Source organism: Microcaecilia unicolor, chromosome 14 (assembly GCF_901765095.1).
Source record: "Microcaecilia unicolor chromosome 14, aMicUni1.1, whole genome shotgun sequence".
In the NCBI taxonomy this organism is placed as follows: Eukaryota; Metazoa; Chordata; class Amphibia; order Gymnophiona; family Siphonopidae; genus Microcaecilia; species Microcaecilia unicolor.
Genome location: NC_044044.1, coordinates 19260852 through 19277254, shown reverse-complemented (window position 1 = coordinate 19277254; position 16403 = coordinate 19260852). Strand labels below are relative to the sequence as shown.

Genomic DNA, 16403 nt, shown 5'->3' with positions numbered 1-16403 from the left:
AAGTACCCTATGCAAACATTGAGCCTTACATCTCCCTTCAAAGTAGGATCACTTGTGCAGGACTACCGTATCTCAAAAAAGATATAGTGGAATTGGAAAAGGTTCAAAGAAAAGTGACCAAAATGATAAAGGGGTTGGAACTCCTCTCATATGAGGAAAGGCTAAAGAGTTTACGACTCTTCAGCTTTGAAAAGAGACGGCTGAAGGGGGATATGATTGAGGTCTACAAAATCCTGAGTGGTAAAAGTGAATTGATTTTTTACTCAATGAAATTACATGGAAATACTTTTAAAACAAATAGATGGAAATATTTTTTCACTCAAAGAACAGTTAAGCTCTGGAGCTCGTTGCCAGAGGATGTAGTACCAGTGGTTAGCATATCTGGGTTCAAAAAAGGTTTGGACAAGTTTCTGGGGGAAAACTCCATAGTCTGTTATTGGTGGCATGGAATGTTGCTACTCTTTGGGATTTCGGAATGTTGCTACTCTTAGGGGTTCTGGAATGTTGTTACTAATTGGGTTTGTGCCAGGTACTTGTGTCCTGGATTGTTCACTGTTGGAAGTAGGATACTGGGTTAGATGGACCATTGGTTTGACCAATTATGGCTATTCTTATGTACTTATGTTCTCAATTAACTTGCACAGCCATAGCCTGCAGCCCGACCCCCCTCCTATCAACAGTCATGATCATCACGCAAAAATCCTATAAATATGTAGGTTGAAGTATAGGAGGTGCTGATGTTTTTTTCAGTTTGTGTGGCTGTCAGGACTTATTCCATTATTGTCTATGGTATATTTAAAAAGTACCTTCTTGAGATTTTGATGGTCCCATATATTAAAATTCCACACCAATTCTGCCAAGTCTCTGCCCTCAGGAATGCCTACATGACCTTCTACACACATATTTTGTAAGAGTCATTTTCTGCATGTAAAACATTCTTTACACATGGAAACAGCTTTATACAATTACCCCTCAAAAGTGCAACAACATGGAAGCCTCAGAACTGGTCTTTAGTCCCATTGCAGCCCAGAGAGGTCTCTCTCACTTCAGCAGAATTGCTCTATATTCCAACCATCAGCGTCCCACCAAGACTATAAATACATGGACTTGGGACCCCACTCAATCACCAAGTCTAGGATCTTCTTACCTGCACAGGCAGTTCTCATCAGATTGGACAGAATACCATCATTCCATTCATTTGTGGCCAAGTTATATTCACCGTACAGCTCTCCTAGGGACACAGCTTTTGGATTCAGGGGGAACTCCTGCAAGCCAGAAAGAACAAGGTCAAAGTGACAAGAAGAAGACCAGAGGAAAGCAGGACATGGAGAATTCAATGAGAAACAACTCTGAAGATATTCTCTTGTTATTACAACAACCTACTATAATAAAACTCACCCTCAACGTTCTGAGGACACTGACGTCAGTGAAGCCAAGCCCTGACTTCCCTCAAAAAGGTTCGAAGGTTCGTGGTGGTGAAGCCACCAAAATTGCTCCGGGCCCCACCCTCGAGGGCGGAGCTATGGCAGAACAACGAAGGGGTTGGCAGGGAGGGAGGCAGGGAGGCGGGGGGGGGGGGGAATCGCTCTGGGCCCCGCCCTCGCGTCAAACGTCATGACATTGGGGGCGGAGCTATGGCTGAACAACGAAGGGGTTGGCCAAGGAGGGAGGGAGGGAGGGAGGGAAGGGAGGGGGGGGGGGGTGTTGGTGGTGAAAACCTTGCTAGCGCCCGGGCCTCTTTTACTAGTAATCAATAATTTGATAGCAAGATATAAATTATGGATGATTTCCTTGTGGATGGCTGAGTATTGGAGATTGTGTGGCACAGATTTGTACCTTTCATTTCTAGTCTAAGGGCCCTGTTTACTAAGCCGCGCAGTAGGCATGCAAACTTTTTAGTATGCGCTAAAAATTAGCGTGCGCTAATTCTAGAGACACCCATAAGAATATAATGGGTGTCTCTATCGTTAGTGCACGTTAAAAAGTTAGCATGCCTACAGTGCGGCTTAGTAAACAGAGCCCTAAAATCCCCATACATATCTAGCAATGTTAAGAATGCCTTATGTCATGTCACTATCTTGTTTTCCATTACCATGCTACCCAAAATACTTCTGTAACACTAAATGTCAATTCTCCTCTCATTTCCACTATCCATGATTTATTGTAAGCCACATTGAGCCTGCAAAGAGGTGGGATAATGTGGGATACAAATGCAATAAATAAATAAGGTGCGTTAGCATTTTTAATGAACCTATAATTAGCGTGCATGCTAACCGTGTAGGTGTCTATGCCTATAGGGATATTGTACACGGTTAACGCATGTATATGGTTAGCGCGTGTTAAAACGTGGCTTAGTAAACAGGTTCCGCATGTGTGTTATTGGACAAATTGATGGAAATTTTGAATAAAGGTAAAATAAAAAAAAGGACTCAAGATGGCAGCAGATATGTGGTCCTTTGCAGTTGTGTCCTATGGGTCAGAAACGAAAGGCTTGTCTGGAGGTTCGCCCTACTCTGCCAGTTCCTGCTTTGTTTTCAATTCCTGGACTGAAGAACCAGTTCCCTGTACCTGTGCCAACTATCAGGATGGTTGCTGGGCAGAGAAGTGGCTAGAGGGGCTCTCTCCTCCTCTAAGCATATTTTAGATCAGGGTTGTTCAGGAGGTCACGTGATCGCTATGATCGGGAGCAGCAGCAGCTGAGGCTAGCTCCTGAGACTTCCCTCTTGATCAGCTAATATTCTGCATACTTGACTGCTGATTCCCCCCCAGACAACTGTGGGAAGTGAAGCAGACTGTGTGGACATTATTTTAAGAAGGAAGGCTGAGACTATGGCTTCGAAAACACCGCGAGACAAGCAGAAAGGGATAGAAACTAAAATGGCAGACACAGGCACTGCCGCGAGTCCTCAGAGATCTGACATGTGGACGGCGGAATTGGTGGCGGAGATAAAAGCGGCGGTTGAGGAGGCGCTGGACTCTAGATTGCAGCAGTTATTGGACAGAAGAGGCACATGAGCGACTTGATAATGTCTGCTTGGAGCTAGATGCCGGCCTGCATAGAACGTCCGCATTAGAAACGCAGACGTGGACTATGGCGGAAGAACAGGATTGCCTGAGAAAGCAAGTGCTCAATCTATAAAGCAAAGTAGATGATTTGGAAAATCGCTCACGGCGCAACAATTTGCGTTTGGTTGGATTACCTGAATCTGCTGGTGGTATGGATTTGGTGAATTTCTTGGAGTCATGGTTGCCTGCTATGCTGCATTTGGAAGACCACATGACTCATTTTTGAATTGAGAGGGCCCACAGGCTAGGCCCCAGGAACGTGGTGAGAGAGAAGCCCAGAGTGATGATTTTCAGAATCTTGACTTACTCGCATAAACAGCTGATTCTTCGCATGATTCGAGGAGGGACGACGCTTAAGCATACTCCCTAGGGGGTCTTAGCTATGATGGTACAAAAGGGATTCCACTGTTGTGTGAGATGTTAGAACTCTTGGATGTTTGGAGGGTGTTACACCCGAATGAAAGGGATTACACGCATTTATCATGAGCACATCAAACCCAATCTCGTATAGATTACCTTTTGATAAGTAAGAGGCTCTTTTCTAGAACTTGCTCGGCTACCATTGACCCCACTGCAATATTGGATCATGCCCCAATCTGGGTTGAATTGAAGGGGGAGCACACTGGGACGCCATTTCGATGCTGGGCTTTTCCTCTGGGCTTGCATCAGGATAGGGAGTTCATGGATTATATTAGATGTAAGTAGAATGACTTTCGAGAGTTTAATGACCAACATAGTGATGACATTGTTTTGTGCTGGGAAACAGCTAAGGCAGTCCTAAGAGGAGATATCATTGCTTATAGTGTCTTGAAGAGAAAACGGAAAAGTGCGGCTATAATTCAGCTGGAAAAACAAGTGCGTTCTTGTCATCAACAATATGGACGAAAATCATCTGCTGAAACTCGAGATCGCTATTTAGCTGCACAAAGTTCCCTTAATGAGTTGATACACCAAAGAGCCAAAAAATCGGCCATGTATTATCAATATCAGATTCATAAGTATGGGAGTAAGACAGGGAAGATGTTGGCACGTCTGATACGCCATAGTCAGGGACCTAGAAAGGTGTTGACCCTTAGGGCTGATTCTGGACGGCTGACTCACTCTGATAGAGACATTGTTCAGACTTTTAAGACATATTATCAACAGTTATATACGATGGGCTCCAGCCAGGAATTGGACCTGGATATCTATTTCAACAGTTTGGATTTACCTAGATCTTCGGAGGCTCAGGCGGCAAAATTGAATGTTCCAATAGATCTAGAGGAAGTGCAGAGGGTTGTAAGGAAGAGCGCGTTATATAAGGCCCCAAGGCCCGATGGATATAGAGCTGAGATTTACAAGATAATGCTTCAAGACATTCAGCATGTTTTGGTTCAATTATTAAACATGTTTATGGAGAATCAGCAGTTGCCCGACACTTTAAACATGGCGGAGATAGTAGTTTTCCCAAAACTGGGAAGGGATCCAACTCTCCCAGAATCTTATAGACTGATATCGCTGATTGGGTATGAGGCGAAACCTTTGGCTGGCATTCTGGCTAGTCACTATGGGGTTTTCTATGTTCCATATTCTTGGATTGTAACATCTTCTTCTTGTCATCAATAAAGAGTATTTACCACAGATCAGGGGTGTTCAACCTTGGCCCTCGCCAGGTCAGGTTTTCAAGATTTCCACTATGAATATGCATGAGATCTATTTGCACAATAGAGGCAGTGCATGCAAATAGATCTCATGAATATTCATTGGGGAAATCCTGAAAACCCAAATGGATTCTGGTCCTTGAGGACTGAGGTTAGAAATCCTTGCTTTAGATCTTATCCTTGACTTGCCCACTGGACCCAGCTGTGGCCCACAAGTTGCTGAGGTAGGCAGCCACGTCACAAATTGATTGGGGGCAAGCCCCAAGGTCGCCGCTCCTCCCCCTCCACCTGCCCCCCTCCGTCCGCCACCGGGCCGGGCCCCCTGCATTGAAATCACAGCGCCTCTCACCTCCGTGTGAACGCGCTGCAGGCAGCAGGGCAGAAGATCACTGGCCCTCCTTCCCTCCTTGTGTCCCGCCCTCGCGGAAGTTATGTCAGACGAGGGTGGGGCTTGTTTTTTGTTTTGTTTTTTTTGAATGGTGTAAGTTATGCGTGTCCTTGCTGTATTTACATCAGGTCTACAGCTGATATAATTGCGTCTACGTAAATGTGAGGCACGCCAATACTGGGTTAGGTACTATGATGCCATTAAAGAGGTTCTCACTGCACAGCACTTGGGTGTCTAAATGGAGGTACCCACTTCTAGAACTGCCCTGTGAAGGGTGATACTATAACTGGAAGCTCACATTTAGGCATCCCCTGCACAAATAAATTGGATTAAAAACAGCGCTATAGTGCCAAAGCATAGAAAAAAGAAATTGCAGGGACAAATGAGAACACATCTGTGGCTCAGTGCAGAAAATGACAAATTGAGATATGCGGGAATTCAGAACTACCACACGTGCTTGCAGAGGCTTTGAGGTTATACTGCAAAACTCTGGAAATGTTTGTCAGTGCCACAGAGCGTGCCATTATGGTGAATTGCAGACAACAGCTCTTGTACTGGTTGACCAGTAGAGTGAATCACTCACCTTTACAAGGTTGTAGGTAGTGTCCCCACTTTTGTATAAGGAGGACAGTGCTGCTTGCAGTATACGCCAGGTCACGGTCTTGCCACTTCCCGTCTTCCCCACGATCATGGTGGAGTGGCGAGAGCTCTTCGTCTCATATAACTGGATGACTTTGGTCATGGTGAAAGGGATCGGCTGAAGACTAGCTTGTTTCAGCTCCAGCTCGATCTGCTCCCGTAACTGCAGGGAGAAATAACAGAGATCAGCCTCAAAAGAACAGGAAAAATCAAAATTGCTTGAAACTAGACATTTTTCCAGTGGACAGGCAGGTTTTGATAGTTTCTGAGATACACTGCTGCAATTAAAAAATGAGTATGGAGTGACACAGGGCTCTAACTGATCTATAATACGAAATATGAAAGCGCCAAACCCCTAAGAGAAAAACTACACTGGCTCCCACTAAAAGAACGAATTGCGTTCAAAGTTTGCACCCTGGTCCACAAAATCGTTCACGGTGAAGCCCCGATCTATATGTCAGACCTCATAGACCTGCCAACTAGGAACACAAAAAGATCAGCACGCACATTCCTGAATCTCCACTACCCCAGCTGCAAAGGACTTAAATATAAATCCACATATGCATCCAGCTTCTCCTACATAAGCGCGCAACTGTGGAACACACTACCAAAGGCCATAAAAACAAAGCATGACCTAACAATCTTCCGAAAACTACTGAAAACCAACCTATTCAAGAAGGCATACCAGAATGATCCATCCTAAATACTTGACAACTAGACTTCACATGAACTAGACAAAACCGAACTCTTTACACTAGACTGATAACCTTCGCTGCTACTAATGAAAGTTATGCAATACCACTTTATTTCTCATGCCGGAAATGAACTTTCTATAGTTGATTATCTAACTTATGTTATAATTCACTCTATTACTCAGGAACTTCAATGCAATACCACGTTGTATTCTACTTTACCTTAGTGCATTACCACTTGTAATTCTCTACCGGCATAATGTAAGCCACATTGAGCCTGCAAATTGGTGGGAAAATGTGGGATACAAATGCAACAAATAATAAATAATAATAATAATAATAATGAGGAGGAGAGGCAATCCCTAGGTTACTGCACCTTTCCATAATCAATGGTAGGTGTTTCAATGCCTGGAAAGAGATCTTGAATGATGGCATTAAACAGTGGGAGATCTACAGAGGTCAACTTGGCAATGTTCATGTCCTTCATGGCCATCAAGAGGACCTGCAAGAAATAAGGAAAGTTTATACAGAAGAGCAATGAAGTAAACAGAGATAGATACTGCCCTCAAGAGCATGAGGCATGATCAACAGCAGATTTTACTTTCTCCGCAGACAGCAAAAATTACTACAGCCATACAGTCGGGTGATGTTAACAAGATGAAGCCAAGCTAGACTTCACTTCTTCAAGCTCAGAAACCTTCTAGAAAAGATTTCTGAGGCTATGCAGAACTTCCCACACTATTATCCTGTCAACTACAGCCAGTTTAAAAAAAAATCTGAGCCAGTAGTCAGCTGCTATTTAGCTTCTGTTTGTTATTCTAAAGATAAAGAATAATTTCATTTCTACTCACCAGTTTTCACTAAAGCACAATCAAGCTATTTTTGACAGAGCTAATTTTCAAAATGCCAGGTTTTAAATGCAGTCCTGGTTGCACCAGAAAGATGTCAATAATGTTCACACGAGTGGTGTTTCTGCAGTAGGGCAGACTGGCATAAAGCTAACAATTGTGCCAGTTGCGCCCACAAGTCTCCTAAGGCACAAAAGATACAAGAGCTCAAACTTGAGAGCTTTTGAAAAAAAGAGCAAAATTCCCCGGTAGGCCCTTCTAACCTGGTGGCAGTTGAAAATAAACAGAGCCACACTAAGAAGCAGCACAAAAGTTTGCCTTCATCTCCAAAGCAAAGAACATATTAATAAGCCTTTTACTTACTCAGATCACCCAGCTGTCAAAAACAAAACTTCCTTGTGCTCTATTAAATAGTCCATCAATGGCTCTGCTCCTGTAGCAGCATCATTTACTATAATAAAACTCACCCTCAACGTTCTGAGGACACTGACGTCAGTGAAGCCAAGCCCTGACTTCCTTCAAAAAGGTTCGAAGGTTCGTGGTGGTGAAGCCACCAAAATCGCTCCGGGCCCCGCCCTCGAGGGCGGAGCAATGGCAGAACAACGAAGGGGTTGGCAGGGAGGGAGGCAGGGAGGCGGGGGGTGGGTGGGAAATCGCTCCGGGCCCCGCCCTCGCGTCAAACGTCATGACGTTGGGGGCAGAGCAATGCCAGAACAACGAAGGGGTTGCCCAGGGACGGAGGGGGATGTTGGCGACGAAAACCTTGCTAACGCCCGTTTCATTTGCTCTGAAACGGGCTTCTTTTACTAGTTTCCTAATAAAAAGAGAATTTCCCTGGTGTGGAGGCACCACAGAGAGAATCCCTCCTCTTTAGACTCCATCACCAAAGAATGTGTGTATTAAAGAAGCTGTGATACTTCTATTTTATGGTTTATTAAGTTTAATATACTGCTTTTCCAAAAACAGAACAAAGTGGTTTACAATTAAAAAAGAACAGAAAGGAATGCCATTGGTTGTAAACTGTACTTTGGCTTCTGACTTGACCACTTGATTTTTCCATAGCTGCCTGCAAGCTGTACTGTAAAGTAAGCAGCAATGCCTCTATTTTTGTTTTACTACAATTAGGAAAGGGAAACTACAGAAATCTGGTAAGTTTAATACTCAGTTCTTTGTAAGCTCAAGGGGATGGTAACACACCATTTCCTGTCTATTTGTAATTAACTTTCCCTACCTCCTCGTCTGAGAGGTTGGGCTGCACACGGCGCTTCTTTCCTGCATAACGCAGAAGGGAAGTGAGTGCCCGCAAGCCAAAATCATAGTGGTCTTGCTTGGAAAGCTGCTGAACGGCCAGGGAGTACAGTGTATAAACCTTCTTAGCCAGGAGCTGCAGGCAAAGAGAAACACGACAGGGTTCAGTTTACAGCGTGGGTGATGGACAGAATGGCATAGTTGAGTTACAAGCTTTCAGGACCATTACTCCATACATCCCACAACTTCATATGAATGATTTCAAACACAGTTAAGCATACAACAAATACATTTCCTTCTTTGTACCTTGCAATTATTAAAGCCTTCTCCAAACAGAATGATTTCAGCAATGAGAGTGGAATCAGGAACCACCATGGAGATGGGGCGGAACATGGACTTCAGGTTATCTGGTAGCTCTGTACGCCCTGCATAACCTGCCACAGCCACAGGAAGACACAGTGTTAATAACTACTTCATATCCCTCAGCACCCCCACCCCCCTCATCTAACATAGTACTCTCCCTCTCCTGGGGCAGAAACCAGCCCTTGTCACTTTAAGCAGCTCATCTCTCCTTTTATGATTATTGCATTAATATGAATTTCTGTTCTATATGTTGGCATAACCCGCATACAAGAAGAGTATGTACCTGGATTCATGGTGATGAAGATACCACAGGACCATACAAGTTGGATCTCACGGCCCTCGAAGATGAAACGGGTCAGATTGGCCGACAGGGCAGAAAGAATAGACAGGATCTGCTGGGCCACCACTGACAGCACCTCAATGTTAATGCGGTTGAATTCATCAAAGCAGCCCCAGGCTCCAGTCTGGAAGGAGAGAAGGCAGGGAAAATTACCTTATCTGTAACAGATATAGTTTGAGGACAGTAGTTCACTACACACACATGCTGATGACATCATCCCAAAGGCACCGAGTGAAACATTCACTTCCAGAGCTTTCCAGGAGATTCCTCAGCAGATATTACTGAGAATGCACAGCAGTTTGTGAGCAACCTGTACAACCATAGAATGTCTTGGTCTTCAGATATTGCCAGTGAGAGAGGTGGATGGGTTTGGTTTAGCACAATGCTTGACACACCACCCTTAAATAACATATCAGAGCAGTTTACAGTAACTGAGAAAAGCAGACCTATAAAGAAAAAGAGAGTGACGAACCAAGAGTAACCAACAACCAAAGCAAGACCCAGAGCTAAGCAGCCATCAACCCAATAAGCCAGAGAACAAGAGTAGGCTTTAAGGCTTGCTATGAAATGAGGTAAAGACTTTCCAATATGAATGTATTTACGCAGGGAGTTCCAACGCAGTGGTGCTAGAACATAGAGAGTGGATTTGTGCATAACCTCGTGATCTGCTTTCGCAGGAGGTGGGATTGCTAAAAGGTTGTCAACTTGGGAATTAAGAATGTGGAAAGAAACAAGTCGAGAAAGTGTATTAAGGAGAGTGGCCGATTGACCAATTTTCAAAACTTGAACACTAGTGCTAGAACCTTAAGCTTAGTTCTGAATGATATTGGAAACAAGGTGCCTCTTTAAGAGATGGTAAGCGACTGTTAATCCCAGTGCTTTAAACCTCAACTTTAAACAACACTTGCCTGGCCTCCTCATCGGGTCAGTAAACCAGTGAACATTATACTCATCACCCTTGCAAACTTATAACATTTATTTTGAAATAACATTTTAAAATTTAGAAACAATGTGTGCACTGCACTTATCAGGGGCAGTCGCAAATATATCTACTCTTCCTCATGATCACAACCTTGAGGAGAAGCATGGAACTCTGGGCCCAGTTTTTGCTGCTTATATAGGGGTGCCTCAATTCATGACTTTAGAGGAGATCTTTGCCTTTTTGAGGAGGCATCTGTCTGAAAGGCTTGTGTTTGCTTATTATTAGAAACAGGGGGCCTGATAGTCATTCGGCGGTGGGCAGTGTGTTTGCTGTGCACTACATAGTAACATAGTAGATGACGGCAGAAAAAGACCTGCATGGTCCATCTAGTCTGCCCAACAAGATAACTCATATTTGCTGCTTTTTGTGTATACCCTACTTTGATTTGCACTGGTGGTGTTAAATCCGCATATTCAATGCCAGGCTGTTTCCAGCGACCAGCATTGAATATCTGGGCTTATTTTGGCTGCTAAAAAGTTAACCGGCTATGTCGATATTCAGCGTTAACCAGTTAACTTTTTAGCTAGCCACTAACTGGGATATTTAGCAGGAGATAACCAGTTATGAATAGTGTTGTCCTTTGATAGCATGGGTTCTAGAGACAGAAAGGAAGACAGATACCGAAGGAGAAATCATCTGCATGCAGGCTGATATGACATTAAGCAAGAAGAGAAAATGAAACTAAAAGTGAAGTGCTGATGCTGAAAGCAGAAGCTGAAACAACTGCACTAAAAATAAAAAGAATTCCTTTGAGGAGACTCAGATGTGCGAATGGGAGGGACCAGTACATCCCGTGGAGAAGAAAGCCTGAAGGGGAGGAGGGAGACTGATGTAGCACAGTACCCCCCCCCCCCCCCGCATCTGTGAAGAAACATCTAGTAAGTCAGACTTCTCTGAGGGGTGGGAGGTCCCCTCCCCCCCCCCCCCCACACACAGGCTCCGTCAGGTGACATCACCAAGGCTGTGCCTGCATTCCCCTGCCTTGTCAGTGAAGAAAAGCCATTTGCTCAAGGAGTTTTTATATATTTGCTCTTGATGAGTTTAATATATTTAATATTCCATAAATGTTACATCTTGTTTATTAGCGTCTAGAGCTTTTGAGACCTTAAGAAGAAATTGTGAATAAAAAAAATCTTCAGTCAGAATCTGTCCCAGCTGTTGAGTTAAAGGTTCTGATAGAATGCCAGTAGAATCCCTTAATTTAACAGATGGTGTGAATGAAAGAAAATCATTAGACCATGAACTTGCTCAGCAGAAGCATTTATAGTACAATGAATACATTATCTGTTCTGCTTCTTAGTGTGTGCTTATCATTTAACTAAGCTGACTGATTCAGAGATGCAATGTGCAAAGCCTCAAGACCTCTAGGCAGAGGTCCAAGTGGACATGTACTGATGATGTGTTCCATTGTCTGGTTGACCCCACAGGGCAGTGTGGATCACTTCTGAAGCCCCAATGCCATTCGTTGGAAGTGCACTGGCCATAGCTCAATCAAAATTGGTTCAGCCATGACCACAAGCCGTGTGTTCTTCAATGTCTTCTTTGTAAGAGGCTGTGACATGTCCCCACCTTGATTTTATTTTTCCAATATAGGAACAACTGCTGTTGGGAAGAAGAATATTAGGGTAACATACCTTTGATCCATGATTGAAGGAATTTGGCAGTTTTACCATAAGAATGTGATAATACAGAAGATGATACGGAATTTGAAATTTTCTCCATAGTATGAAGAGACAAAGATAGAACTGAAGAAGATACTTCGTCTTCTCTTTGGCTTTTTAATGAGGATTGCTTGTTTTTCACTTTGCTGTCTGCACCAAAATAATGTCATTTGGTGCTGATTATTTATTTGTACTAAGCAACAGTTCTTCTGTGACGATGGTTTCAATACTGAGAAACAGTCTATTGGTACTGTGTGGAAAGCACTTTTTCTCTGTTTCGATGTCTGCACTGATCTCTGTGCCATATTTTTTTCATCTATACATTTATGCAGTTTTCTCTATGCCAAGCTATGAGACATAACTTTCTGCTGTGAATCTGAACGTTGATGCAACATAGTTTAAGAGGATTACTGTTGTTTGGTATCACTGTATCCATTTTAAGAAAGGAAAAGGTCCCCCTCTGGTGATGAACCCTCATCTCCTGTTACCTGAGGTCATCCAATCTTCCCTTGAAGAATCTGAAAGCCTTTGTTTATATCTACTTCTTGATGGGGATCTCAACATTCCTAAGTGCGCCCAGAGAGTTAGTGATTTGGACTTCCTTGTTTTTAGATGCAGCTTTCACATGATTCAATTCTTGTGGTCCTCTTCAGATCATGTGAAGTAGATTCTGCAATTTTATGCTTCCACTTTGATCAGCATTAGAAACCTGGCTTCTCTAACATATGGAGTAGAGGAGTGGCCTAGTGGTTAGAGCACCAGTCTTGTCATCCAGAGGTGGCCGGTTCAAATCCCCTGCTACTTCTTGTGATCTTGGGCAAGTCACTTAACCCTCCATTGCCTCAGGTACAAACTTAGATTGTGAGCCCTCCTGGGACAGAGAAATATCCAGTGTACCTGAATGTAACTCACCTTGAGCTACTACTGAAAAAGGTGTGAGCAAAATCTAAATAAAAATATGGATGATAAAATTGAATTTTGAAGCAGTAAGGAGGTAGTCTTTTTGTTTTATTACTTGAATGTCCATGTTGTTCTGAGGTAGGGTTTTGCGTAGGTTTACGATTTTTTCGTTTAAATATTTAGCAAGGTTGTCTGCAGATGGGATGTCAGTGTTGGTTGTGTGTTTGTTCATGAGATGGTATAGTTTCTTCATGTTTTTGTAGTCCAGTCCAATTTTAGTTTTGTAGTACGACCTTTTGGTCTGTCTAATTACGTATTTGTATTTCCTTTGTAGTTGTTTCCATGCGTTGAGTGTGTGTTCATCTTTTATTTTTGTCCATGCGCGTTCCAGATTCCTAGTTTATGTTTTTAGTTTTTTTCAGTTCTTCATTGAACCACGGTGTCGAGTTGTGTCTATGTGAAATTCTTGTTTGTAAGGGCGCTATTTTGTCTAGTATGTGTCTGCATCTTTTGTCCCATTCTGAGAGGTAATATATAGATTCCATTTGTGCTGTCCAATCGTTGTTGTATAACTGTTGCCAGAAAGTATCCGGGTCTATTGGGCCTCTCGTAGTATAAGTTGTGTGTTCTCGTGTGTAAAGAGATCCCCTTTTTCACCATTTTAGGGATAGGTTTAGTTTGTAATGGTCAGTCCACGGTGTTTCTGTCCATCTAGTTTGTGTTATGGTTAGGTTCATATCAGTGGACAGTTTGTATGAGGTCGAGTGTGTGACCCTTCACGTGGGTTGTTTGCATGTGTGGCCATGTAAGGTCACTTAGATGAAGGAAGTCCTTGCAATCTCGTGCATTGGTAGAGTTTGGGTCTTCAAGGTGAAGGTTAATGTCTCCTAATATTAGTGTATTGGAATTAGATACACATATATTTGAAATGAATTCCATGAAGTCCGTCTGGCTGTCGTTCCAGTTACATGGTGGTGTGTAGAATAGGACGCAGTTTAGGTGGTCGAACAGGGTTTTATGGTGGATTCTGATTGAGGCTATTTCAAGGTGGGTTGTTATAGATTCCACAGTAGTTTCAATTGTGAGGTGAGATCGGTATATGATTGCTATGCCCCCGCCTCTTTTTTCTTTCCTGGTCCAGTGGGTGATTTTGTATCCTGGAGGACATAGGTTTAAGATGATAGGGTCCTTCTGATCATGGATCCAGGTTTCAGTGATGAAGAGTAGATCAAGTTTCTCTGATGTGGTCCAGTCTGTTATTATTGTTGTTTTGTTTACTACGGATCTGGCGTTGACGTAGCCTATTTGAATTGTTTGGTATGGGTCTTCTACGTTCGGTGTTATGTAGACTTTCGTAAGTTGTCATTTCTTGGTTTGTGTAGATATTTTCTGATCCTTCTTTTCATTTTGTTGAGATTGTACGCTTGCTGGTTCTTTTCCTTTGTTTTGGTTTATGTTGGTTTGGTGTGATGTGATGTGGTGTGTCTGGTCAGTGTTCGGTTATTGATTAGTCTGGGTATATTGTTGGTTTCCACGACTGGGGTGGTCATTGTTAGGTGGATCAGAGATAAGGAGTAGATTGCAAGGAGCAGTTTGGTGGTGTTCATTATGGTATCATTTCAGTAGTTTTTAGAAGAAAATTATTGCTATATTCAACGTTGGAGATTATTCTCCCGGACCCTCATATTTATGTAGCAATCCTGACCTCCTTAAAAATTGTGAGGCCTCCGTCGTGCAGCAGTAATGTTATGTCAGAGGGGGGTGACTTTGTAGGATCTAGCGTTCTCAGCTAATTAACTTGGGCTGAGCAGTGTGTGGGATGGGTATGTAATCCTCATCAATTCCCAATTGCTCAGTTTCTCTCCAATATTTACATAATTATATTAGTTTTTAGTTTCTCCGCTACTTAGTTTTTAGTTTTTTCAGTGTTATCACAATTATCTTAATTTATAGTATCAGTTCTTACACATAACTAATTATTCATTATCGTAGGTACTTATCTCTGTTTCTCCATCCAGGTTGCATGTAAAAACGGTTCAGGAGATATTTCATCACCAGTGTTGATTCGCGTCTCATTTGTTGCTGTTCAAGGTTCATTCCGGTTCCTTTTTGCTGGTGAACGTGCGCTGCTCTTGTCCGGCAGTCGCAGTGTGCAGTGCGGGACAACGCCGGCAGACCATGAGTTGCTCCCAGCCTCGTGTTGCTCGTGTCGCGCTCCGGTGATTGCCTCCGATGCCTGTCCCTCTGTGCTGTTCCTTGCGTCCGCTCCCCTCTGTCTCTGCCACTCCCTGTGCGCGGCTCTCCACTCTCCCTCTCAGACCGGACGGCGCTGCATGCAGTGTGCAGCGAAGATTGCCTGGCTGGAGATGCCGGAGGTGGGCACGGCTGGTGCCGGCAATGCAGGAGATGGTCGTCAGCAGACGGGCAGTCGGCGATGCCCGAGAGGGTGCAGGTAGGCAGGTGGCTGGCGATGCTGGAGGTGAATGCAGGTGACGGGTGCTGAGGCCTGGTCTGGTCAGCTGGAGATGCTGGAGGTGGGCACGGCTGGTGCCGGTGATGCAGGAGGTGGTTGTCAGTGGACGGGCGGTCAGCGATGCATGAGAGGGTGCAGGCGGGCGGGTGGCTGGCGATGCTGGAGGTAAGTGCATGGAGGCCTGGTCTGGTCAGCAATGTGGTCCTGGTTGTGGGGTGGTCGCAATCAATTCTCTGTGCAGTCCCGGTCCAGACTGGTTGACCGAGAATTAGAACGAGCTCTGCGGTGCCCCTACTCTAGTTCACGACGAGATCGGGCTGGTCTCCAGCTGATCTCCAGCCAGGTCTGCTCAGGGTCCCTGGAGCTAACTGTTCCTTGACCAGCTAGTCAGCGGCCATCTTACCACGTTATGATGTTAACAAATTTTTCAGTTTAATGTTAAACTGGAGCTGCTGTACACCACCTTGGATGAATCTGTTCATGAAGGTGGTTAATAAATCCCAATAGATAAATAAAGAAATAAAAATAGCATTTGCTTGAGGAAGAAGAATCTCTTGGAAAGCTCTGGAAAAGAATGTCTGACTCAGCACCATCAGGATGACATCATCCAGTTGTATGATGGGTGAACTGCTTGCCCTCAGAAAAGGATCATTTCCCTGATCATGGATGGACCTTGTTTCATCAGAATAGAGTTCTGCCTACCTGAGCTAGACCGGAGTACATCCGCCCCATCGATTTATAATCCAGCCCCTCGGAGCAATTCACCACTATCACATACATCCCCAGGGCCTTCCCAAGGTCCTTCACAGTCTCCGTCTTGCCAGTACCGGCAGGACCCTTGGGTGAGCCTCCTCGATGCAGGTGCAGAGCTGTGGTTAGGGTCATATAGCACCTGTGCAGAGATGGGAAAGTCAGCTTCCAGTTGAGGGAAGGAAATTGCTGGGTCACGGCGGAAGGGACAGCAATACTATACCTGTCGGTGAGGGGGGTGATGACAAGACGCCCAGAGTTCCCCAAATACTCGTAACCATACTGAAACTGGGTGTTAGTCTGGCGGATAATACAGTCATCAATATCCTGCAGAAGAAGAAGGAAAAAGCAAAGCAAGGTAGCTATTACAGTTTAGTTCACTTTATTTGCATTACCTTTCAGAACATCACAGC

General features: G+C 44.0%; 1 protein-coding gene across 1 annotated transcript in view; it reads right to left on the bottom strand.

The window, feature by feature from the left end:
- DNAH2 (dynein axonemal heavy chain 2) overlaps positions 1-16403 on the bottom strand; it is a 218871-nt gene that overhangs the window by 108120 nt on the left and 94348 nt on the right. Inside the window, exons 35-42 of the mRNA XM_030186429.1 lie at positions 16214-16317; positions 15943-16132; positions 9168-9348; positions 8828-8955; positions 8505-8657; positions 6802-6927; positions 5678-5896; positions 1148-1265 (exon numbers count right to left, since the gene is read on the bottom strand). Of these exons, the coding sequence (XP_030042289.1) occupies positions 1148-1265; positions 5678-5896; positions 6802-6927; positions 8505-8657; positions 8828-8955; positions 9168-9348; positions 15943-16132; positions 16214-16317 (1219 nt within the window). The remainder of the gene's footprint in view (positions 1-1147; positions 1266-5677; positions 5897-6801; positions 6928-8504; positions 8658-8827; positions 8956-9167; positions 9349-15942; positions 16133-16213; positions 16318-16403) is intronic.